This window comes from Nicotiana tabacum, chromosome 1 (genome assembly GCF_000715075.1).
Source record: "Nicotiana tabacum cultivar K326 chromosome 1, ASM71507v2, whole genome shotgun sequence".
Taxonomy (NCBI): domain Eukaryota; kingdom Viridiplantae; phylum Streptophyta; class Magnoliopsida; order Solanales; family Solanaceae; genus Nicotiana; species Nicotiana tabacum.
In genome coordinates, this window is record NC_134080.1 from 150,892,741 (window position 1) to 150,917,660 (window position 24,920).

The 24,920-nt window shown below is 37.8% G+C and overlaps 1 protein-coding gene across 1 annotated transcript; it reads left to right on the plus strand.

Moving 5' to 3' along the window:
- Positions 1–731: 731 nt before the first annotated feature.
- On the plus strand, positions 732–1,094 carry LOC142164188 (uncharacterized). The gene has a single exon (XM_075221501.1). The coding sequence runs from the start codon at positions 732–734 to the stop codon at positions 1,092–1,094; it is 363 nt and encodes a 120-aa protein (XP_075077602.1).
- The last annotated feature ends 23,826 nt before the right edge of the window (positions 1,095–24,920 follow it).

Sequence of the window (24,920 nt, forward strand, 5' to 3'; positions counted from 1 at the left end):
TATACAATCAAGGAAGGTAAAATACATTCACTTGAACATTTAGAGATTTTAAAAAAGCTCACTCATGTGACCATCCAACAAGAAAGTTTTCAAGTGCTTCAAGAATAAAGAACAAAGAAACTACAGACCAGTTCCCATATCGAGTCATTGTATGTCCTTAGTTGAGTTGTAACTTTGTAATAGTTCATCAATTGTAATTCCCACCCGGCTTGTTTAAAATCATTATGTTGGAAACTCATTGTAAACCTGTGTGTTTGAGTCTTGGCTAGAGTTAGTCATGTTGTAATGTCTTTGTAAGAGAGTTATTACAAAGTGGCTTGTAATAGAGTATTACAAGTTAGTGAGGGACTAAGAGGTTAATTCCTACGCTGCATAGGTTGTAAACTAAAAGTTGCTCGGTAGTGAAGTTGAAATCCTAAAAGGGTTGTCATGGTTTTTAATTCTGTTGAGCTGGGAATCTTCCACGTAAAATTCCTCTTGTTATTTATTTACAGCCGTGTGTGTATGTGTACTATTGAACCTGATAGAGAACCTGGTTCTCTATGGAGTTTGGTGGACCCTTATATTCTATCAATTGGTATTAGAGCAGGTTCTTTCTATTAGGTTAACACCTAGAAAGGATCCTCATGGATACTCCTCCAAACTTTGAAGAAGGTCGGTTTACTTATAGACCTCCAAGGTTCAACGAGCAATATTATGGATGGTAGAAAACGAGGATGCACGAATTCATCATGGCTAAATATTCTGAGCTATGGGATGTTATATGTGATGGACCCTTTGTCCCTACCAAGAACCTTGGCGAATTAGGTGTAGTCATCCCCAAGACTAGGATGGAATTCAATGACGCTGATAGAAAGTCCATAGAAAAGAACTTTCGTGCCAAGAAAATTCTTGTTTGTGGCATTTGTCCTGATGAATATAATAGGATATCAACATGTCAATCAGCAAAACAGATCTGGGAGCCTCTTCAGATAGCTCACGAGGGAACAATACAGGTGAAGCAATCCAAGATTGATATGCTCACAATTGAATATGAGCTCTTCAGATTGAAAGATGATGAATCCATCCAAGATATACATACTTTATTTACTTAAATCATCAATGAGCTTCACTCTCTTGGTGAAAGTATTCCGAGAAACAAGCTAGTCAGAAAGATCCTTAGTGTACTACCCAGTTCTTGGGAAGGCAATGTTAACACCATTATAGAGGCTAAGGACTTGCAGAGACTGACCATGGATGAACTTATTGGAAACTTTAAAACCTATGAAATGATGAAGAATAAGGACAATAAAAGAAAATAACCCAAGAGAGAGAAGAACATGGTCCTTAAGACGGATATCAATGACTCAAGTGGTGAAGACGGGGACATGGCCTACTTGACAAGAATATTCCAGAAGATGGTTCACAGGAGTGGAGGCATTCCAAAAAGGTGAAGTTCTAGGAAGCCAAGAAATTATGACCTCTATCATAAATGTGGCAAGCCAAGCACTTCATCAAAGATTTCCCCCTCCTAAGGCAAGATCAGTATAATAACAACTTTGATAAAGCATCCAAGAGGAACTAGGTTACTAACAAACATTTCAAGAGGAAGAATGATGCCGAAAATATTGTTAAGCAAGCTCTCGCCGCATGGGGAGACTCCTCCAGCGAATCTGAAGTAGAAAACAACAATGGAGGTAGTTCAATGATGGCGGTGAAAAATGAAACAACTGAATATGATTTAATCTTTGCTTTAATGGCTCAATCTATTAACAATGAAGATGACGATGACGATGAGGTAAATTTTTTACATGTTCAGAGAAATCTAAAATCTTACTCTCCTAAAAAGCTCATGTCATTAGAAAATGTGCTAATTGATGCATACCATAGTCTTATCAATGATAAAGATTCATTAACTATGGAACTATGAGAAGATGAACAAACCAAAGATGACTTAGTAGTCGTTGTAGTCGATTTGAAAGAAACAATAGAGAACCTAAAAAAATAGAATGTCTTAGAAGAGAAAATTGCCAGTATAGAACATGAAAGGGATGATCTAATGGTTGTTGTGGTGGACTTAAAAGAAACAATTAAGTGTGCAAGTAAAGAAAAAGAAACCTTGACTGAGAAAGTTGCTATCATTGAGCGAGATAGATATGACCTTGTAGTGGTGGTAGTAGACTTGAAAGAAACAATTGAGGAATTTAAAATGGTAAATAGGCATGGAAACCCTAAAAATGGAAAGAAAGTTGCAAGTGAGGCACAAATTAAGCATGAAAATGAGTTGAATTTGGTGAAGACTAGTCTGTGTGCTGAGCTTAAGAAAAACAAACAGCTTCAAGAAGAACTAGGGAATGTAAAGAGCGACCTTGAAAAATTGCTTAAATGGACTTGGTCCTCTGATGCTATCACTTCTATTTACACCAACAGCAGGGGAAACAGGCAGGGGATTGGGTTTTAAAGGGAAAAGATTCCCTACAACCCTCATAGCATGTATGTTACTGTAACTGATAATTGACTATGTACTCATTGTGGTAACAATGGGCACCTTAAGGAAAACTGCATGGCGAGGGTTAAGTTTTATCAGAAAAATAAAGTCTTTACTGAGAGAGTAACTACTTCAAAAGGACCTGGTGCGTCGAATAGGAAACGCATTTTGCTTTCTTGGACTAAAAGAGCACTCATTCACCCCTTCTCTCTTAACAAGTGACCAAAACTCGTATGGGTTCCTAAATCTAAATCTTGATTTCCTTGTACAGGGAGTAATGAAGGGGAGCAGCCAACAATGATATATGTACAACGGCTGCTCAAAACACATGACTGAAAATACGATCAATTTTCCTTCACTAAAATCCCTACAGGAGAGAGTTTACCCTTTTGGAAATGGCTAAAAGGGGTACACTTTAGGAGTTGGAAGATATGTGACAAGGGAAACAAAGTGGAATTCCTATCCAGGATATGCACAATCTCAAATCTTGTGACTGGTGAGGTAATGATGTTGCCAAAACATACAAGAATATTTATGATGTTATGCTTGAGCCTCTGCAGAAGTGGTGATACAAGTTGGTTGAGAGCTATTAAAAATGATTTTGAACTATAGGCAGAAGGCTGGGATATGCAAGTTTTTCATCACTAAATAAACCAACATTGAAAGACATGGTTCGTGGTCTGACCAAGTTGAGTATCAAGGACACAAAGTGTGCAATAGGAAAGTACGTCAGATCTCCACTCAAAGCGACTTGATCTTCTTCATATGTATCTATGTGGAGTAGTGAGAGAGCTAAACGGAAAATAAAGAAGAAGATATATATGTTGATAGTAAATGACTACTCCAAGTACATTTGGACTCTGTTCTTCAGAACCAAGGATGAGATCTTTCAAGTAGTTGTGGCTTCTGTCAACAAGATCCAAGCATAGATAGAAACAAATGTGGCCTGCATCAGATCAGATCATGGAACTTGTTTGGATAATACTAAAGTGGATGAATGTGACTTTCTAAGAAGAATTACTCAACCTCTTAGCTCCAATAACACCACAAAAAATGGAGTTGTGGAAAAGAAGAACAAGACTCTTGAAGATTTGTCACAATTAATATTATTTGATAGAGGGATTGCAAACATCTTGACCAAGTTGCTGACTCATTTGAGGATATCTAGGTACAATTGTTGTGTTCTCAACAATGGGAAGGATCAACTTTGAAAATCAGATGCTTAAAAAGAGATAAAAGGATCCTCCTGACGTACTCGTCTCAAGAGGGAATAGAAATACTGATCAAGGTAAAGAACGTTCACTGATTCTAGCAAGGAACGTGGTCCCACGACTACAACAATAAAAGCTAAAAATTGAGTTGTCAAAAAGGGTTTGACACGGAAGCATCACAAGTCATCAACACTCCCATTGTCACAGCTATACGCCTAGACATGGATCAACCTGATTTTCCTCTAAATCAAACCATGCATACTGACATCACTGAATCGCTCTAGTATCTCACTGCAATTAGACCAGACATTTTGTTTAGAGTTTGGTTCAGTGCAAGGTTTCACTCAAATCTAAAGGAGTCTCATCTGAAGATTGTTGAAATCATTTTGAGATATCTTAGAGGAAAAAAGAACCTGGTTCTCTGCTATCCATCAAGTAATGGATAGGAAAAGCTCTCCTAAAATGGGGAATCTCTAGGTTCCTGTCTTGTCTCATGAGGCTCAAGGAAGGAAAATTCAATGGCACTCTCAACAGCTAAAGTAAAATATGTATTATCAGCCTCCTGTTGTGCTTAAATGTTGTGGACTAAGCAGTAAATTGGAAGACCTTGAGTCTAACTCAAGAGATCCAAATACATTGATTACTGAAGATCAAGTTGTAGACATCTTCACTAAATACTTGAGATGAAATCATTCTAAGAAAAATCGTCTTGCACTGGGGAAGATAAAACCCAACTAAGAACCATGTTCCTCATGATTGGTTATGAAAGTCATACTCAGGTAAAAGTTAGCTAAAGTGTTTTCTTACTTTGTCTAACTGACCTCTATACCATTACAGGTAGACACGCATGATGACTACAAAATCAGATGCCGCAGTGCATACTGAAAAAGGGGTTAAACTTACTTGCCAAACATATTAGGGAACCTGGTTTCCTTGATACAGGTTAGTAGCTTCTTTGTTCTTTCATACACAATTTAAAATGGACAAAAATAATACCACATCATCATCTATGTGAAAGTCTCTTTAAGTTGTGTATTTTCATCCAAAGTGTCACACCTTTTCTGAATGATACAACTCCCCAAGCATAAGGTTGTCGCCATTTCAGAACCGGTCCCTCGTCATAAATATATCAACATCACAACCATTCTCTTCCAAATTCAAAACCTCCTCTTTGTATTCTCTCTTCTCAATCCACAACCCTTCGAGTACAATCTCACCATGTCCGAAAATAAAGCAACCTTTAGTGTGCCTGACGACACTGTGATTGAGTCCATAACAGTCAACATTCCAGCGGTGAACGCATCCCCAACACAATCATCAGTCCAAACTTTAAACAGGGTCTCCTACACACTTCACTCTCTCCCCTACCCACTATAATTTTGTTCCTCATCTGAGCAAGATTGATAATATTTGTCCTTTTTCAGTCTTACTAGTCAAACAGAGTAAATAGGGTGAACAGGGTAAACAAGGGAACCTTGTTTAGGAAACATCAACTCTCTCCAATGTTGGACACTCGAGTGAAAATCCAGTGATTAGTCATGAAAAGACCGAGGAAACCATGACAGGCTGCGATTCTCTAGGTATCACTCATCCTTCTATTGAAATCGCCATGAAACCACAAGAAAAGGAGGGAATAGAAAATATGCTCTCCATTTCGTCAAAAGGGCTATTGTAGAGGGAGGTGGAGGATGGTCTGAGTCTGAGGGGGGAAAAGCCTCAGTCTACAGAAGACTGGGAAGAAATTGTTCCATTCGAACAACCAATTAAGGATGACATTATTGGTGTCCCAAGTGGTGAACTTGATCCCTCCTCAAAGGATCCAGGTCAGGGTTCATTCCCCCAAGTCAGTGTTGATCCTGCTCTTTATCCCCACTTCTATGCTGAGCCTCGAAATATGGTAGTGCTTGAGATAAATTTTGACAGTGAAGAAGACACATATGATTTGGCATATCCCAGTTTTATCAGGGTAAGGAGTAAGCCAGTTTCAGCTCTAGAGTCAACCCCTAAGCGACCCATTATATGGTTGCAGCAAAAGGAAGCTCTAGAGTTTGCTCTCGTAATGAGTCAAAGGAGCAAAAGAAAGAGAAGGCTAGTAAAGGATGGAAACGTTGTGCATCAAAAGGTCGTCCCTGTGGTGAATGTTGACGAGGAAGTAGAAGAGGAACTTAGTTCCTTAACCCTCAGGTCCTCAAAGCAGAAGCACTCTCACTTTTAATCTGTAAGGCACACTTCTACAAATGCTGAAAGTCCTTCCAAGAGTGTTGATGCTACTTCCAGTGAATAGTTGGTTAAAAAATCTGGTAAAAAGTTAGTGAAAGAAAGTGGTGACATGTCCGATTATGAAAAAGTGGAAGATTCTGGTGAACATATGAAAACAAAGGTGGTGGAGAAGGGAAAGTCTATTCGGAAGTCATTAAAAAGAAAAATGGATGATGATGAGGAACCTGGTTCCATCAAGAAAGTAAAAGTTAGTGAATCTTTGAGTTCTAAGAAAAGGAAGTTGAGAAATCAGAAAGTATTGCGGGGCCGCACATTTGCCTCTGACATTTTAGAACTTGCTAGGATGAGATAATTGGTGGAAATTTATGTTCTCAACAATGGACAAATCTATTTATAAATGAGGTTCCCAATGTGTATGAGGAGTGTTGATACCCAATTTTTTCCTGTACATTATTAACATGCAAAATACTTTCAAAACAGAATGTGTATGCACATATAAGTATGTCTATATATTTTATTATTTTTCGTTAATTTTTAAAGATTTTTAAATCAATTTATTGCCCTATTTTATTCAGAAAAAACCAATAAATATTCCCATATTATCATTTTTGGTGATTCTTTTATTGGATTCATATTTATGCTAACATAGAGGTACTATAATTTTAGCATATTTTTACAAAGTCATTCAGTATTTTTAAAGTTAAATTGTATATAATTAAAACATTAGCCTCTTTTAAGATTAATTACGTTTATATTCATAAATATTAGGTCTGGTATTTTTAAATAGTTAATTATGTGCTATAAATCATTTTGGTACCTTTAATTTATTTCCAGAAATTAATTTTTTATTTTTTAAAATTAAACAGGGAAAATTGGCTATTTAAATATTAGCCCAATTTCATTTCGATTATAACCCAATTCTGACCCCACTTGAACTCAATTGAAACCATTTGAACCCCCAACCCAATTCCAATTTAATCCAACCCAAACACATCTTCATAACCCACCCACTCACCCGTTTTGATCCAGGCCGTTGATCATTCAGATCAACGGCCAACAACCATCCTTGCCTTTTTAATTCAAACGGCCCCTAACCCTAGCCTCATTTCCAAATTCTGTTGCCTTTAAATCCACTTCCCTCTCAACTCTCTCTACAATCCTCTCAAACCCTAGCCGCCGCCATCAACTACAATCCTAATACCTCCCCAAATCTATGGTTCCCAAAGTCATCGGAGACCTATATCCACCTCTCATGGCTTCTACGTGTTCGATTCTTTTGGTCTCAAGGCTAGATCTCGAAAAAGCTTGGTCCAGGCCTTGTTCGATTGCAGTTCATGACTGTTCTCTGGTCGTCTCTGACTTTTTCTCCGGCCAGCCATGGCTATTCGAGTCAGATTATTGACTCTCCTGCATAGATCGTTGGTTTTCAAAGCCTTTCGCACCACTTGGGTTCTACTGAATCCCTAGCCTTTAAGGTTCTTTCGATTTCTTTTTAGATATGCTTCAGATCTATGTTTGGTTTGAACTGCTAAGCATTTCTCTCAAATTTTCTTTTAAAACTCGGCCTTCAAAACCCCTTATCTTTTCGATTAGGGTTTCTGTTAAGTTATTTCAAAATGTTTCTCTGATTCTTTGACATGTTTGGCTATGTTTGCTTATATCGTTCTTCTACCTGAGTTTGCATGTTAAAACCCCTAATTTCTTTTAACTGTTTATTAAATGAATGTTTGTTTGCGTGAGTTTTGTCCGATTTGTTTCCTTATTCTGTTTTTAAAAATTCTTCTATTGTTGAAAATCCCAAGGATTTGGGTCTGAGACTGTTCGTTTAAGTGCATGACCCGATTTGAAGTTCTTTATTTCGAAATCTTTTTGTTCCCTTTGGGTGATTCTTCTGATTATTGGGTTTCTGTCTTCTCTAAAACTCAAATATGCTCGAAACCCTAATTTTTCTAAAGGGATTTTCCTCACCTGCTACTGTGAGACCTTCGCATGCTTTTGATATTCTATGTTTTCTTCACTACTTGACCTACTGGACTGTCATGCTTCGAATGTTGATATTTACCGAATCTTTGTGCTACTGTTGTGTGCTATTTCCTCTTGCCAACAGGCCTAGCCTCGCATGTATAGTGTTTATGCACCCTATTTATATGTTCAATCTCCTTCTCTGACCAATTTTCAAACTCGTGACTAAGTTTAAACTTTTCCTTTGTGAGATTCCGATTTCACTCGCCTATTAAGATTAATTGATTTCTTTCCTTTTTTGTCTTACTGAATCATTTCCAAAATTAGAGTATCTCTGTACCTAGAATCGAATTGCTTACTTGTTATTTTTCTACATCTTTTATGGAAACTGTCAGCCTGCTTTTTAATTGATTGTTTTCCTTATTTTGAACCTATCACTGCCCGTTAAGCAAGTGACCCCTTAATTAAGGGCAATCACTTGTATAATTGATTTTGAATCATGATTTTTTCCATGTTTATAGCTTATTACCTCTTTCTTACTCGTTTTCAAAAACTATAAATACCAGGTACTTCTTCTCTTTAAAAAACACGAACCCTTTTAGTTCTGAACTCACACGTACACTCAAACACTCTCTCTTGCTTTACTACTACTTGTGCTACTGCCTGTTTAGTCGGCTGAAAGGCAAGGCTATATTTCGAAGTCCTGCTACTTTTCTTTACTGCACTTCACTTCTTTGACTGGTATGTTTTAATTAAGTTTTTAGCATCAGCAACAACATGCTTACTTAATGTTCTTGCATTTTTGTCTGCCTACTGCTTGTATTTAATTCAATACCATTATTTAGCATACTGTAATTTCCTTTCTCCTATTCTGAATCAATGTATTATGAATCCCAAATCCCTACCCCAATGTGACTAATATTTGTGGTTAGTTTGGGGCATGACAGTATTGAACATTGTTGAGCATGACCCAAACTTGATCCTCCTAGGATCATAACCCCCATGTTTCCCTTATATGTTGTGTGCTCTGGTTGATTTACAAGCATGACAACACTCCCTATTGATGTACATGCCCAAAGTTAACCCATGCCTAAGTATATAGGCTCCTTGCAATGGATTCCCAATCCCCTGCCCCTTTGTGTGAAGTTATCAACTCTTTGAAGTGTTAATGACTTTCTCCCATCACCCTTTCCTTATCCTTTATTCACTCATCTCTTAATACTCAGTTTCTGCACTTTTCACTCTCTTCTTAGACTTATGTTCTGCCCCCTCATATGAGCCTTGCCTTGTGACCTATGAGCTCCCTCTAAACTTTGACACATGAGGGCTGGCATTTCCACACTGCACTTGTCCCTATTCTGGTTATGAAACTTGGGTGTGAGCACTGCCTGGGGTCCTATTGAGGCCCTTAGGGATCTCTGACACACTCAAGTCTGAGAAAGCCTTTGGATCGATGGTATTTTGAGTTGGTTTATCTCATAACTCAGAGAGGAAGTCAAGAATCAGGCTTCCTTTGGTTGTAACTTTTCTTTGTACTTTTTCTGATGTAATTTATTATTCTTGGTTTGTCATTATTTGTAATGAACATATGGCGCTGGCTAGTGAAAAAAAAGGGTTGGGAAAGTATGCATGCTCAAGGGTAGAAAACATGCCTATGGGACTACATTCTCTACTTGTTCAATTCGTATTTAGAAACCATGCCTATAGGACTGCTCTAATTCTGCCTATTCATACTACATTTAGAAACCATGTCTATAGGACTCACTTATTCAATTCACATCTAGATAACATGAATAGAGGGATCATCTGAAATTCTGCACATTTTCCACCATTTATATATCATGTTTTTAGGGTCCAATTGGTTATGACCCAGTAGCATTCTAAAATTAGTAACATATAGAAATCATGCCTATAGGGTTCTTAAGTAAAATTTTGGTTCGCTTTTATTCACATTCAATGTTAGATATCATGCCTATAGGGATTAAAATCAATAATAGTAGATACCATCACCTGCAGAATCTGGAACTGGTCTAAATTAAATTCATCTATTCTAAACCTCTATTTAATACTTCCCTTATTTTCAACAAGGTTTAGCAAGTGTACCTATAGGATTTCAAGCAGTACATTTTGAGTTATCACTGTCTCACTACCTTCTGAATTAAGTAGATATCATGCCTATAGGACCCCGTCTAAACACTTAGGCAAACCTTAAAGTAATAATTGTAAAATTGAATCCCCTTTTTTTTTAAATTCTACAACCAGCAGGCAGGCCTGATTCAGACTTCTTATTTGAATTATGTAATAAACTATTCTGCCTCAATAATTAACTTCCTTCGTCTTTATATTCTTTAATCAGACCTAAAAAGTATGTGCAAGTCGTGCTAGTTATGTGCTTTTTGTTTGAGGAGGTATACTTGTGCCTTATGTGTTTATTTGTTTTCCCTGTAATGTGAAGTCTTTTATATGTTTTGTATGCCGCCTTAGATTTTTACCTTTGAAACTTCAAGTCAGCCTAATACCTATCCCCTTTAGGATTAGTAGTCATAAGTGCCTCCGGGACTGATAGGAACGGGACAGGTAATAGCATGCAATAGTGTTCGAGACCAATCTGTGCTTTAGTACCTTAAATAGGGTGGGAAAGGGTAGATATGGATATGATGACCAGTGCACTAATGCCACGTGTAACCCTTCTTTTGAGGAGTGATTACCGGATATTGCATTGATGTGATCCATATTTTTTATAAACCTAGGACCCCCTTTCTTTACTTCCCCCTTCTCTTTTTTAGCATTGTAACTTCCTATTTAAAATTAGCTCTTTTAATTGCTCTTTAAAACTTTGTTTACTTTCAAACTATTGTGTATTGAAATCCCCTCTTATTTGAGCCTTGTCTGTTTATATGTCAATTGCACCCCAAATTCACAACAAATGTCTGGCTGGGAACCATACTAGTGGATCTTGAGGGGTGCCTAACACCTTCCCCTTGGGATAATTTCAAGCCCTTACCCAATCTCTGGTTACTCAAACAAACTTAGAATTGAATCTCTATTGGTGTCCTAATGCACCTTAACTCATTAGGTGGCGACTCTTCAAATGCATGAACCTAGTTCCCAAAAGGAACGAGTTGTCCCTCCAAATGTCATAAACCCGATTTCGCGAGAAAAAGGGGGCGCGACAGCATGGTGGCTCTGCTGGGGATTTTTAGGCTTTTACTATTTCAGATTATTATTTTGAATTTATGTGCAATTACTTGTTTAATTCCTTTAAGCATTCAATTCCCCTTTTCAACTGCAAAACTGACTTATTTTTTGTTTCTTTCCTTTACTACTTTCCATAACTACTGCTTTAAATTATAAAATTGTTGTATTTACTGCTTTCTTAAACGTGCAAATACGTGGCAACATGTTATTTATTGCATAATCATGCTCAACATCATATTCCACTCCTTCCAAACAAATCCCAGAGCAACACTTAAAATGAGTGGTTGCGCTCTTCCGATATTATCACCCATAAATCCGGAAAAGGCATATTTGCAATGAAACCAGCCGATCAACGGTGTAGTCGACGGTTCCGTGCCTTTCCCCCTTGAGTTGTCTGCTTAAGGGTACCAGTCTAAAACCCCATAGAAACCTTACCCACTTTTAAACTGTGCATGCATCATGGTCAAACGTAGCCAAGTCAGTTATGTTGTCCGCATAATGACTCTTTAAGATAGCCTTATCCAAAGTCCACTGGGTTTCCCTAAACCCAAACGGACACTACCACATTCTGTGCATTTATTTGGAGAACAAAATGTTTTATGCCAATTGTTGATATTAAATAGTCGAGTCTGGTGCGGGTAAGGGTTTAACCTTATTTGTATTGCAGAAATATGAGGCATGAAGTCCCTAGATTCGGCATGGTCACCAACATACACCCAAAACTGCTAAGCTGGTGGGAGGATCTTCACTCTAGTGATCAAACTCTAGTCCGGAAATATTTGGGAAACCTACCTTCTCTCCTGGAAATCCAACCAAACAACAAGATCATAGAAGCTGCTACTCTGTTCTGTGATTGTGAGAGGTCCGTATTCCGCTTCAGGGGCATTGAAATGACACCCTTGCTATAAGAGATAGGAGGATTGGCTGGTATAGCATGGGAAGCTCCGGGTTTGTCAATGCCTGAGAACTACAAGGGTAGGGGTTTCCTCAAAATGATGGGTCTGAAGAAGAATCCACAACTAACATGTTTGAAAGAATCCTATGTCCCCTTTGACTATTTGTATGAGAGGTACGGTCAAAGAAAATCCTACCGTACCTATCTTGACGAATTTGTCATCACATCATAAGGGCATATTCACCGAAGGGTCTTTGTATTCATGTTTTCTTTACTGAGGTTGATCTTGTTTCCAATGAAGAAAGCAAGAATCGTCACCAGACTAGCTATGGTATCTATGACCATAATGGAAGGAATTGGCGGGCAACCATTCAGCATTGTGCCTATGATCATTGAAGAAATATACCGAGCCCTAAAGAAGTGTCAACAGGGAGCCAAACACTTCGAAAGCTGCAATTTGCTACTTCAGCTCTGGCTCATGGAGCATCTTCAAAGGGGTGAATACGGACAAGAGATTCGGCAAAGGAACTGGGATGATCATATCGCTTTCCATCATCCGAAGAGAATGAATAATATGCCCAACATGTTCTCCCAGCCAGAAGATACCAAAGGATGGGCAGAATTATTCAATAATCTAACCAAGGACCGGGTATAGTGGATGTTCGAGTGGTTTCCGACCAAGGAATTCATCGCCCGATCCAGAGATGTACCTTTCATGTTACTGATTGGTCTGCGAGGAACATACCCTTATATCCCTCTCCGGGTTATTAAACAAGCTGGTAGGAAGTAGGTTATACATAGGGTCGACAAGATGAGACATTTTTGGGCTGACTTTCAGGCTGATGATAGTACTTATAAGTGCCAAGCTCAGCATATGTGGCACTGCAAGATCGTAATGGGAAAAGATACCATCGAGCCAGACAGATACCACGCTGGTTTCGCTCCCTACTATTCAGGCTGGTTGGACGATAATCACGATGGTATAGGCTAGCCAGGGTTTGCTAGAGGCCACACGATCATAGATGAATGGGCCGAGGCACAAGTCAAATACAATCAACTGCGTAAGAGGATCCGGTAGTGCAAAAGCGAGAACCATGAGATACAAGAAACCAATCAAAAGTTAATTGAGGAGTGGAAGGACATGGCTGTCAGTGCCAACAAGCGACATGGATACTTGAAGTGGGGTATAGTGGAATTGGAAAGGAAGTTTCTCAAGAGGGTCGAAGACTCCCAAAATGCTGAAGGAAACAAAGACGGACATCTAGCCAGAGCTTACCTATTGCTGGGACATCGCGAGTTACGAAAGCTGTTCGACGTAGCCAAGGATGCCGAATCTGGGGAAGGTCCTTCTGGGACCAAATAGATAGAAGTTTTTCTTTTATGAAATGTAATAAGGCTAGTGGCTAGTAGTGACATTTATTTCCTATTTATTTAGTGTCGATTTGGGATTCGTCTTATTTTCTATCAATAAAATGAGGCATTTAACATTCTAAGTTCTCCAAATTAATTTGTCGCTAGGCCTACCTCGGGCACAACAAGGCTTCCAAATTCGGACACGCTTTACATTCTTGCACTACCTGTTTAAATATTGCAATACTTTTTATGATCCTCACTAACTTGGTTACCTTTTTGCTTATTATTTCCCTCCCCAAAGGTTAGTCCATGCACTCTCGCATTATCATTTTACTTTACAAGGCCCTTCCATACAGGCTGTAAGCAGAGGTGCACATCCCAATAACTGGACCATCAGGACAACAAGAGCCCGACGAGCCTCAGGGCAACAAGGCTAAAACAAGCATTATCCATTGTTTTTACTAAATGATTTTCTTTTCACATTTTCAACTCCCGCAATAAAACCTTCAATGTTCAAAACGGTTATGCAATTTATCAAAGCATTTTGATTTTTTTTCTTTTTCTCGTAAATCAACACTCATTATTGTTTTCTCTCATTACCTTACTTATATAACATTACTATTACTTATCTTGATGAACCAATGACTGTGACATGCAACGAGACAATACAACAAACGAACATAGATTCACAGGAGGATGACATACCAGAATAGATTGTTAAGGAAGTTGAGAACTTTGAGAACAAGACTAAGTCCAACTTGGACGAGACTGAGATTGTAAACCTGGGAGATACAGAAAACGTCAAAGAAACATGAATCAACATCCACTTATCGCCATCAGAAAAGAAGGAATACACAAAATTTCTAAGAGAATATAAGGATATATTCGCCTGGTCATATGATGACATGACTGGTTTGAGTACGTCTATTGTGGCTCATAAATTGCCAACCGTTCCAACATGTCCGCCGGTAAAGCAAAAGCTCAGAAAATTCAAGCCTGATATGAGTCTGAAAATCAAGGAAGAAGTCACCAAGTAGGTCAAATCTAAGGTTTTTAGGGTAGTAGAATACTTGACATGGTTAGCCAACATCGTGCCAATAACAAAGAAGGACGGGAAGATCCGAGTCTGTGTTGATTACCGGGATCTCAGCTGGGCCAGTCCGAAAGACGACTTCCCTTTACCGAATATACATATCTTGATTGATAATAGTGTCAAGCATGAGTTGCAGTCATTTGTAGATTGTTTCGCCGGTTATCATCAGATCTGGATGAATGAAGAAAATGCTGAGAAAACAGCTTTCATTACGCCATGGGGAATGTATTGTTACAAGATGATGTCGTTTGGGTTAAAGAACACAGGGGCCACCTACATGAGGGCTATGACCACCATTTTCCACGATATGATACATAAGGAGATAGAGGTGTACGTAGATGATGTTATCATCAAATCCAAGAAGGCCACTGATCACATGGAAGATTTGAGGAAGTTCTTCAATAGACTGCGAAGGTACAACCTAAAACTGAATCCCGCAAAGTGTGCATTTGGGGTTCCTACTTGAAAACTACTTGGGTTTATTGTGAGCCGCCGAGCAATAGAACTGTATCCATCAAAGGTCAAATCTATTCAAGAGTTGCCACCGCCAAAGAACAAGAAGGACGTGATGAGTTTTTTGGGAAGACTTAATTACATTAGCCGGTTCTTAGCACAATCTACAGTTATCTATGAGCCAATCTTTAAAATGTTAAAGAAGGACACCGCTTTCAAATGGACTGATGACTGACAAAAAGCCTTCGATAGAATCAAGGAATACCTGTCAACACCACCAGTCTTGGTCCCGCCCGATCCAGGTAAACCCATATTACTCTACCTTGCAGTATTGGATGGAGCTTTCGGTTGTGTTCTAGGTCATCATGATGAAATGGGGAGGAAAAAGCAGGTCATTTATTATCTCAGTAAGAAGTTCACCCCTTACGAGGCCCGGTACTCTCTGTTAGAGCGCACCTGTTGTGCTTTGACCTGGGTAGCTCAGACGCTAAGGCACTACTACTATGCCTATACTACATATCTCATATCAAGGATGGATCCTTTGTAGTACATCTTCCAGAGGCCCATGCCCACTAGCAAGTTGGCCAAGTGGCAAATCCTGTTGAGTGAATTTGACATTGTCTACATGACTCAGAAGGCAATCAAGGGACAGTCACTAGTAGATCACCTTGCTGAAAACCTCGTGGATGGAGAATACGAACCCCTGAAAATGTATTTTCCTGACGAAGAGGTATCATTCATAGGAGAAGATATTGCAGAATCCTATGATGGTTGGAGAATGTTTTTCGACGGAGCAACAAACTTCAAAGGAGTTGGCATAGGAGTAGTCCTCGTATCAAAAATCGGTCAGCATTATCCGGTGTCCGCCAAACTCAGATTCCTGTGCACCAATAATATGGCCGAGTATGAAGCCTGCATCCTAGGACTCAAAATGGCCATCGACATGAACATTCAAGAGTTGATAGTGATCGGAGATTCGGACCTACTTATACATCAGGTCCGAGAAGAATGGGCAACCAAGAACTCCAAGATACTTTCGTATTTGCATCATGTATAGGAGTTGAGAAAGAGGTTCACAAGGACGGAGTTCTAACATGTTCCCAGAGTCCAGAATGAATTCGCCGAGGCATTGGCCACCCTATCATACATCCAGACAAAAACTTCATTGATCCCATTCCAGCAAAGATCCATGATCAGCCAACTTATTGTGCCCATGATGAAGAAGAAACAGACGGAAAACCTTGGTTTCATGATAACAAAGAATATTTGGCAAAAGGAGAATACCCAGAACTTGTAAATCCTACTCAGAAATGCACACTTCAGAGGCTGTCCAACAACTTCTTTCACAACGGATGAATTCTATGTAGGAGGACTCCTGATTTGGGATTGTTAAGGTGTGTTGACACAAAAGAAGCATCCAATCTGCTAGAGGAAATCCACGCCGAGACCTGCGAGCCATATATGAACGACTTTGTCTTAGCAAAGAAGATACCCCGAGCTGGTTACTTTTGGATGAATATGGAAATACACTGCATCATGTATGTCCGGAAATGCCACCGTTGTCAGATACATGTAGACATGATAAAGGTACCTCCAAATGATCTTAATGAACAAGCTCATTGTGTCCATTTGCCGCTTGGGGAATGGATATTATTGGACCAATTGAGCCTGCCGCTTCCAATGGGCAGGGGTTTATCCTAGTAGCAATCGACTATTTCACCAAAAGGGTCGAAGTGGCATCTTACATAGCAGTAACCAAGAAAGTCGTGGCTGACTTTGTCCGCGACCGCATTGGTTGTTAATTCGGTATTCTAGAGTCAATCATTACTGATAATGGTTCCAATCTCAACAACGACTTGATGAAAGCCATGTGTGAAATCTTCAAGATCAGACACAAGAATGCTACAACCTATATGCCTTAGATGAATGGAGCTATAGAACCAGCCAACAAGAATATCAAAAAGATATAGAGGAAAATGATAGAGAAGCATAAGCAGTGTCATGAGAAGTTATCATTTGCTCTATTAGGATATCGCACCACAGTCCGCACATCAACTGGGCAACCCCTTATATGCTGGTTTACTCTACAGAAGTTGTCATTCCCGCCGAAGTAGAAATTTCTTCCTTAAGGATCATACAGGAAGCTGAGCTCGATGATGTGCAAGCACGTAATTTTTTCCCAATATGAGAATTACTCCCAAAAATTCAAAAATAAAATGATTTTTCTTTGGTGTGCAATTTTGTGATATTTTGAATAATTATTTGTATTTGTCTGTGCGTTGTTTATTTGCTAAATTAATAAAAATACAAAAATATGTCGCATTTTGCATGTAGAATTTAATTCTACAATTGTTAGTAATTAAATTTGTTTTACAAAAATTAAAATTACAAAAATAGGCATCGTTTGCATTTTTAGCATTTAATGTCCAAATATACAATTTTATGCTTAATTATTACTTAATTGTGCGTTAATTGTTATTTGGAGTTAATTTGCGCTTTTATAATTTAATTTATTTCTTAATAATAGTTTAAGTATTTTTATAATTTAGTTTTAAAAAAATAAAAGAAGAAAAGAGAGCGAAAATATAAAGAAAGTCGGAATTGGGCCTCTTCTTCGATTTCAAGCCACAGGCCCAAAAAATGGCCAAATCTTCCCAAACGACCCAGTCCATTTCGAACTGGGTCGACCCAGTCCATTAACCCAATACCCTTTCTTCATTTTGTCAAAACACAAAACAGAAGACAAGAGGAAAAACCCTAAAAATGGTCCGCCCCCTTCCCTTTGCTTCTTCTTCCCCAAGCTCAAAAAACACACAACCATGGCAGCTTTTACCCCCAACACACACACACGCACACGTCGTCGGACCACCTAAGTCCCCCCCGCTGTTGCGTCTACAGTCGATGGACATAACCAGGCGACCAAACGACCACAGTCCGTCGACTTCCTTTCACCTTCGTCTTCTTCTCCGCCATTGTTGCGTCGACCGTTGTTGCTGCCTCGACGAACAGCTGCTTCTCTCTCCGAGCTACTACTGTCCGCCATAGCCTTCCTCCTCGATGAGCATCTGCTCGACGTCCTTGAGCCAAACGGACCCATCGAGCTGCTTCACCATGAACGACGACAAGCAGTCCACCGAGCTGCTTCTTCTGCCTTCATCTTCCCCATCCAAACGACCATCTTTACTGCTTCGTCTTCGACTATGAATAGTCCGAACACTGCTTCGTCTTCTGCCACGTCTTTGCTGTTCGTCGATCTCCCATATGGGTCTGTTTTGAAACCTCGTTGTTGTTGTTGCTTCAGTTGCTTCGTAGGTTCATGTTTGTCGTCTTCTGCTCGTGTTAGTCATCGTTGGTTCAAGCTTTGGTCGAGGCTCGTCAAGTTCGTTGTTTGTTTGGTCGTTGTTCGTCGTTTCGATCCGGTTAGTAGTTTTTGCGTTTTATTTTGTCCGTATTTGGTTTTGATATTTTCGAATCTAAAATCGGCAAATGTTTGTTTTGTTTATCGTTTGAATTAATTTTTAGTTCATGTTCATGTGTTGTTTGTTAAATTAATTTTCAGATTTCAAAATGGAAGTTTAATTAGTTGTTTTCATGTTTATTTCATGTTTGTATTATTGTTTAAGTGAATATTTGTTAGTTTAATATTAGTTAGATACAAATTGAAGTTTAATTAATTGTTTCTTCAATTTGTTTCATGTATTTTATGTATTTTTCGGAAATTGTTAATATTGTTAAGTTCAAGTTTAAATTCATAATTGTTTCTTCTTAGGTTTTGTTTTGTCATTTGCCTAAAAGAATTTAGTTGTAATAAGGGAAGTATGTTGGTTCTAATCATTTGAATCCGTCGTTTTTATTTTTAGATTTAATTCATGTTCATACTATGTTTGTTTGATCTTGAATCCGAAATGTGTATAGTTTGATTTCTTGTTTACCATTTATGATTATTTCTTGAATTGGTCTCATAATCTTGTTTAAAGTTTAATATAAGAATTGTTTGTTGTATTGTTGTTAGAGTTGATTTTAAGTTCAATATGATTGAATTTAGAAATCTAAATATACTTGTTTGTTGTTGTTGTTGAATCCGAAAATAGGATTGTTTGTTGCTAAAATATTGTTCAATCAAATTTTAGTTGTTTTTTGTTGTTCAATTTGTGTTCATGTGATTTGTTGTTGAAATGTTGAAGAAATCATGTTCATGTGATTTGTTGTTGAAATGTTGAAGAAATCATGTTCATGAAATTTGTTGTTTGAACATTGTTAGAAATTAATCATATTGTCTATAATTTGGTTAAGTTTGATTAATTGACGTGTTATAGCTGATGGGGTAGTTTGGTAATTTGTAGTACTTTCGGGGGTAAAATAGTAATTTGCAATAGGGTCGGAGGGGTAGTTTAGGAATTGTACATTTTGTAATTGTTTATTTGAAGCATGGGGGACAAAATGAAATGGGGTGGGTTGTGATATGGTTATTTAATATAAAGGGGGGACAAGACAAAATTAAGTGGGGGGAATCTTGTATTATTTTAAGTGAAGCATGGGGGACAAAATGAAATGGGGTGGTGTGATATGTTTATTTAATGTAATGGGGATGAGTGGGAAGATAATGGGTTGGGTAGAGAAAAAGTATTGATTTAATTGATTAAAAGATTTATGGGATGGGATTATATATATGAAGTCTTGAACACAAGACAAGGGAGATAGACAGACGAAAAAAAATACAGATAGAGAGGAAAAAATCTGACAGAAAGAGAATAAGAGAGAGAAAAAAGGGCTGAATATTTAAGAGAGAGAAAATTCCGAAAAAATATTTAAACTTTCAAATAAAAAAAAAACTAAAAAAAAAAATCTTCTGCTTTCTTTCATTGTTTGAAATCAGAATTAATTGTTGTGTCATCAAAGCTTGAAGTTTTTTTTTTTGTTTTGGGATTAATACTCCACCGGTTTGCAAATTCTGTTCTTGGGTTGTTACTGTTGCTGGATTGTTGCTGCTGTGTTGTATTGTTAGTACTGCTGCTGATTCTCATCTTCATTTTCTTTTGCTTCCAATATCAGGTACACAACTGACACGCTGGTTATTGTAATCCGAAATATGAAGCATGAATACGAAAAAATGAAGAGTTGAAATTCTGAATTATATTTAATTATATTCTGAATTTTATTTGTATGTATAAATTATGTAGCTTGCAAAAAATCAGAATCATGTAGATATTTAATACATATAGTGGAACATTCGACGATAGCTTAACAAATGAACTATCTACATCTATTGCTTAAAAATAAATAAATGGTGTAGTAATTCCGTCGAATCAAAAATCAAACGAATAGGCCATCTAGTAGGAAGTTGGTAGAAATTTGTTTAGTTAAATAATATTGGTTAATTTCAGCATGTAAATGGTCTAGGATTAAAATTAGAATTGCTATGTTTTTTTTTTAATTTGACAAACTGAGAACATGCCTAGTATAATGTAACTAGGTAATAACATGTAAATAAATTAAGATATTTCTCCTTTATTTTGTAGAGACAAATTTCAATAAAAAATGTAGGCATTTTAGGATTGTCCTTTTAAAAATAAAATGAGATGAGCCTCGCCCAATAAAATGCACTAATTGCGGGGCCCTCAATAAATATTTAATTGAGTATTTAGAATTCGGGATGGACTGTTTAATGAATTCCACAGTCTTACCCATAAATAATAATATGCTAATCGCTTTAGGCACGATTTAATAATAATAAATTCTTAAACATGGGTGCGCATTTATGCGACCCAAATCCAAATCCTAAAACATTAAATAAAAATATGTTCCGGATCGCGTGTGCATTTTATGTGACGCAATCCAAAGACATGTTTTTAAACGATGTTCACATTCTTGTAAAAATAATAATAATAATAATAAAAGCGGCTAAGGGATAAATTTGCACATAAGTTTATAATATGTATTATATCAGATAATCAAGCCAAATATAACAGTTGAGCGACCGTGCTAGAACCACGGAACTCGGGAATGCCACACACCTTCTCCCGGGTTAACAGAATTCCTTATCCGGATTTCTGGTTCGCGGACTGTAATACAGAGTCATTCTTTTCCTCGATTCGGGATTAAACTGGTGACTTGGGACACCCTAAATCTCCCAAGTGGCGACTCTGAAATAAATAAACAAATCCCGTTTCGATTATCCTTTAATTGGAAAAAACCCTTGTACCCTCGCGGGGCGGAAAAAGGAGGTGTGACAGCTCTGGCGACTCTGCTGGGGATTATTTATCGTAACCCAAAACCACTGGTTCGGGGTTAGAGATTTGAGCTTAGATAAATTGTTATATTTGGCTTTATTTGATTTTTACATGTTTGAGCCTAATGTGCTAAATGCTGCTTTTACCGCTTTGATATTATTTGACTGTATATATAAACTGTGTCGAACCCTTCTCTCTTCACCTCCGGGGATGTGCTTACTGGTTGAGACTCCCTATTCTGTTAGTGTTATACTCTGAACTAAGAAAGAGGTCGGACAAGTTACGAAGCCGGATGGCCTTTTGGTTCCCGGTAAGTTGCCCCCTCCTCGACTCGAGTTGTCCGCTCGAGTATACAGTCTAGTACACTGACCCAGGTTTTGAATATAGAATAACGTGACTTCATGCCGGATCCCTAGTAGGAACGCTTATTTGCATCACGTTGCATTTGACTTAGGGGACTCAACACAAGGGTTGGGTCCGTCTAGGACTAGCAACCTGAAATGAAAAGACCATTCTGATGCATCCTACTTGCTCTGTACATATATTTGTTTCGAACTTGCATGTTGACCGGTTTCTGAATCTCGGGAATGTTGGAAAATTGAAGAGAAAAAAAAAGAGAAAAAAAAGGGGAAAAATAATATATCAGTTAGGGAGTTAATTGATTATTTTAGAAAAAAATCAATGACCAATTACTGGCGAAACTCTGCCGAAATTTTGAAAAAAAAAGAGGAAAATATTTTATTTTGTTTTACTAAAAAATATAGAAAAAAAGAGTCTTTTATTTTTTTTTTTTTTGGAAAAATAGATTGTTTTATTGTTTGATGAAAATGAAAAAAAAATCGTTATTTTGTCTTTTTCAAAAATAGAAAAGGAAAATAGATTGTCTTGCCAGGAAAAAATAAAAATGGAAAAGAGTCATGTTTTAAAATAGTTCGGTTAATTTGCCCGAACTACGCGGGTTTGATTCTCACCGGATGTGAGATACGTAGGCAACACTCATCGGGTCCAACCCCACCTTATGCTAAAAAGCCAAAAATAAATAAATAATAATAAAAAAAATATGTCAAATTTTAATTTAATCATAGAGAAGTTGGGTGATGCTATATTTGTCAAAAATAGTCGAATGTTCCCGAAAGGGACGCCGGAAGGCTGACTTTGCATAAACAGCCACCTTTGGGTCATTTTTTTTAAGATTTGGTCCAGTTGACCCACACAGCCTTAAAAATCTTCGTCCCCGAGATGTTGAAAGGCCGTGTTTGCAATATTGTGTTTTCTAATTTGGAAAACGGTAAAAAGAGTCATGAATAAGTCAGGTGATGTTGTTTTGTCATAAATAGCCGAATGTTCCCGAAAGGGACGCCGAAAGGCTGACTTTGTATAAACAGCCACCTTTGGGTCATTATTTTAGATTTGGTCCAATTGACCCACACAGCCTTAAAAAAAACCTTCGTCCCCGAGGCGCTGAAGGGCCGTGTTTGCAAAACCAGGTTTTTATTATAATTTTAAAAGAAAAAAAAACAAAGAGTCAGCGGTCAGGTGAATACCTTTGGGTTTTGTCAAAAATAAGCCAAGCCAGCTTCGGCCGCGTCTTAAACCGTTCTTGCCGAAATAGCCTTAGAGTATCTCTCAGTTGTCGAAAGGCTATTTTCGTAAAAGAACGGACAAGTTTGCAAAGTATCATAAAATAATCCTCTCCGGCCTCAAAATTCATGTGAAATTTGGAAGGGACCACATTTGCAAAAAATAACCATTCGGTTGCATTTGTCAAACGGAGAAAGGAAGCCGACCATTTGTTTTGGAGTTTGTAAATCTTTTAATTAGAATAAGTGGGTTGTTTGATTTTCATGTTTGTAGGTCATTTTTAAACATTTGAAACCCAGTTTGTTTTATTATGAAAACTTATAATTCCAAAAAAAAAAAAAAAAAAACGTTTCATTGTTGTTACCTTTCATATTGGTCCGAACTACGCAAGGTCTGATTCATGCGGGGTCATGATACGTAGGCAATCTCCATAAGATTCGACCATGAAAAAAAAATGATGAAAAAGAATGGAAAAATCGAAAAAAAAAGAAAAAAAAAGAAAAAAAAAGAAAAAAGAAAATGAAAAAAAAAGGAAAAGATGTTGTTAATAATGGGGACCGACTGAGTCCATTCTAACCTGTTTTGTTTTGAATCGCAAAGAAAGAAGGTGGTTGGTTTGTGGTAAGCCGGAAATACAAGACCCAGAAGCACACTTTGCGGGGATCAGGCCTCATAACAGAAGCACTCGAATCCTATTGGGAATTGTTGACTAAGGATGATGATATCGAAGTTGAAAATGGTTTGGACAATACTGATGCAAAGCTCAGTGGCTAAAGATGCCAATTTTGATAAAATGGGAGGACGCTCCATTCCTTGGTTAGCAAGAGAGAAGCTTGGGGTGGCTTATTTTGTTGTCATTTCTGTTGTCCGGATTATTCTTAGGGTTGTAATCCGAATATTGTCTTGTGTCAAACCTTCTTATCTTTCCATTTTGTCATATCAGTTTGTTTAAGTTCTGTCAAGGCTGTGTTAGGATTTTATTCTTCTTGTTTTGTTTGTTTTATTATTCAAACCATTTCGCCAGTAGTCTAATACAAAAGCCAGTCTTTTATTATTTCCAGTTTTCTTTTGATTAGTCCTTTTATCATTTTTATTCAAACGCCGATTCTAGTGACATGACATGCGCACACAGTTTGGACCTAATCTTAAAAGTTAATCATTAAACCCTGGGAAGGGGATCAAAGCATTTAAAGGAAATAAAACGGTTTGAGATTATTTGGACCCGAGTCTTGTGGAACTGGGGCAAGTAAAGCATAGAGAAAACCGTTAAATGCAAGGTTTGCCAAATTGACATGAGGGTCGTTCATGATAATGCGAGTAAGAGTGTTGCCCGGCAGTGCTTTAGAAAATGACAAATGAAAAAGCAAGTTTTTAACATAATTGTCAAGTCCAGCACCATCGGAAGAGACTATAAATCTATGTTCAATTGTGTTGTTTGCACTTGGCATGTTTTGAAGACTGGAATGACGAAGGCATTTTGTTCTGCTACCTAAACACTTTATCTTTTGTTACCCCTTTTGAGCTTTATTTGTTTTTCTTTCGTACTCCTCGTTCGGAATCAATAGCAACGACTAGGAAATATGAGCCTAGAAGGTAAAAAAAATCAACAAAAAACGAAAAAAAGAAAAAAAAAATGATAACAAAAAAAAAGTCAGATGAAAAAAGAGGAATTGGGAACTACGATTGACCTGATTCCTCAAAGAGGATACGTAGGCGCTTCACGGCTCGGTTATAGTTTTGAAAAAAAAAATCAATTAAAATATCCCCAAGCAAGAAACTGGGGCAAAGGTCGCGTTCGTTGTAAATAAATCTAGTTCCGAAGGTTGTAACTTTGAATCCAAAATTGATTTTTATTTTTTTTTGAGCCTTTAATACCTTTTCTTTCTAGCCGTATCCAAAAAACCCACATTACGGTCCAAAGAAAGACCTTCTGATAAGTCTTCAAAAGATGCCAAGTCAGACGAATGAGAGTCTTACCGGCGAACATAACATTCTGTTCCACAGCAGAAAGGACTCTAATCTCTAGCAGAAAGAGTCATACCGGCAATACTCCAAATCCCCAGCTGGAAAGTGATACAAATGAGAGAGTCTTATCGGTGAAAATCTGCACGGACACCATAAGGCGATGAAAGCTGAGAGAAAAAACAAAATAAGAGAGACTTGATAGTGAAAACCCTTCGGGCACTACAAGTTGAATAAGATTGAGAATCAGATGGGGAATTGCCAATTGAAGATCTTGAAAGATGATTGACAGCGG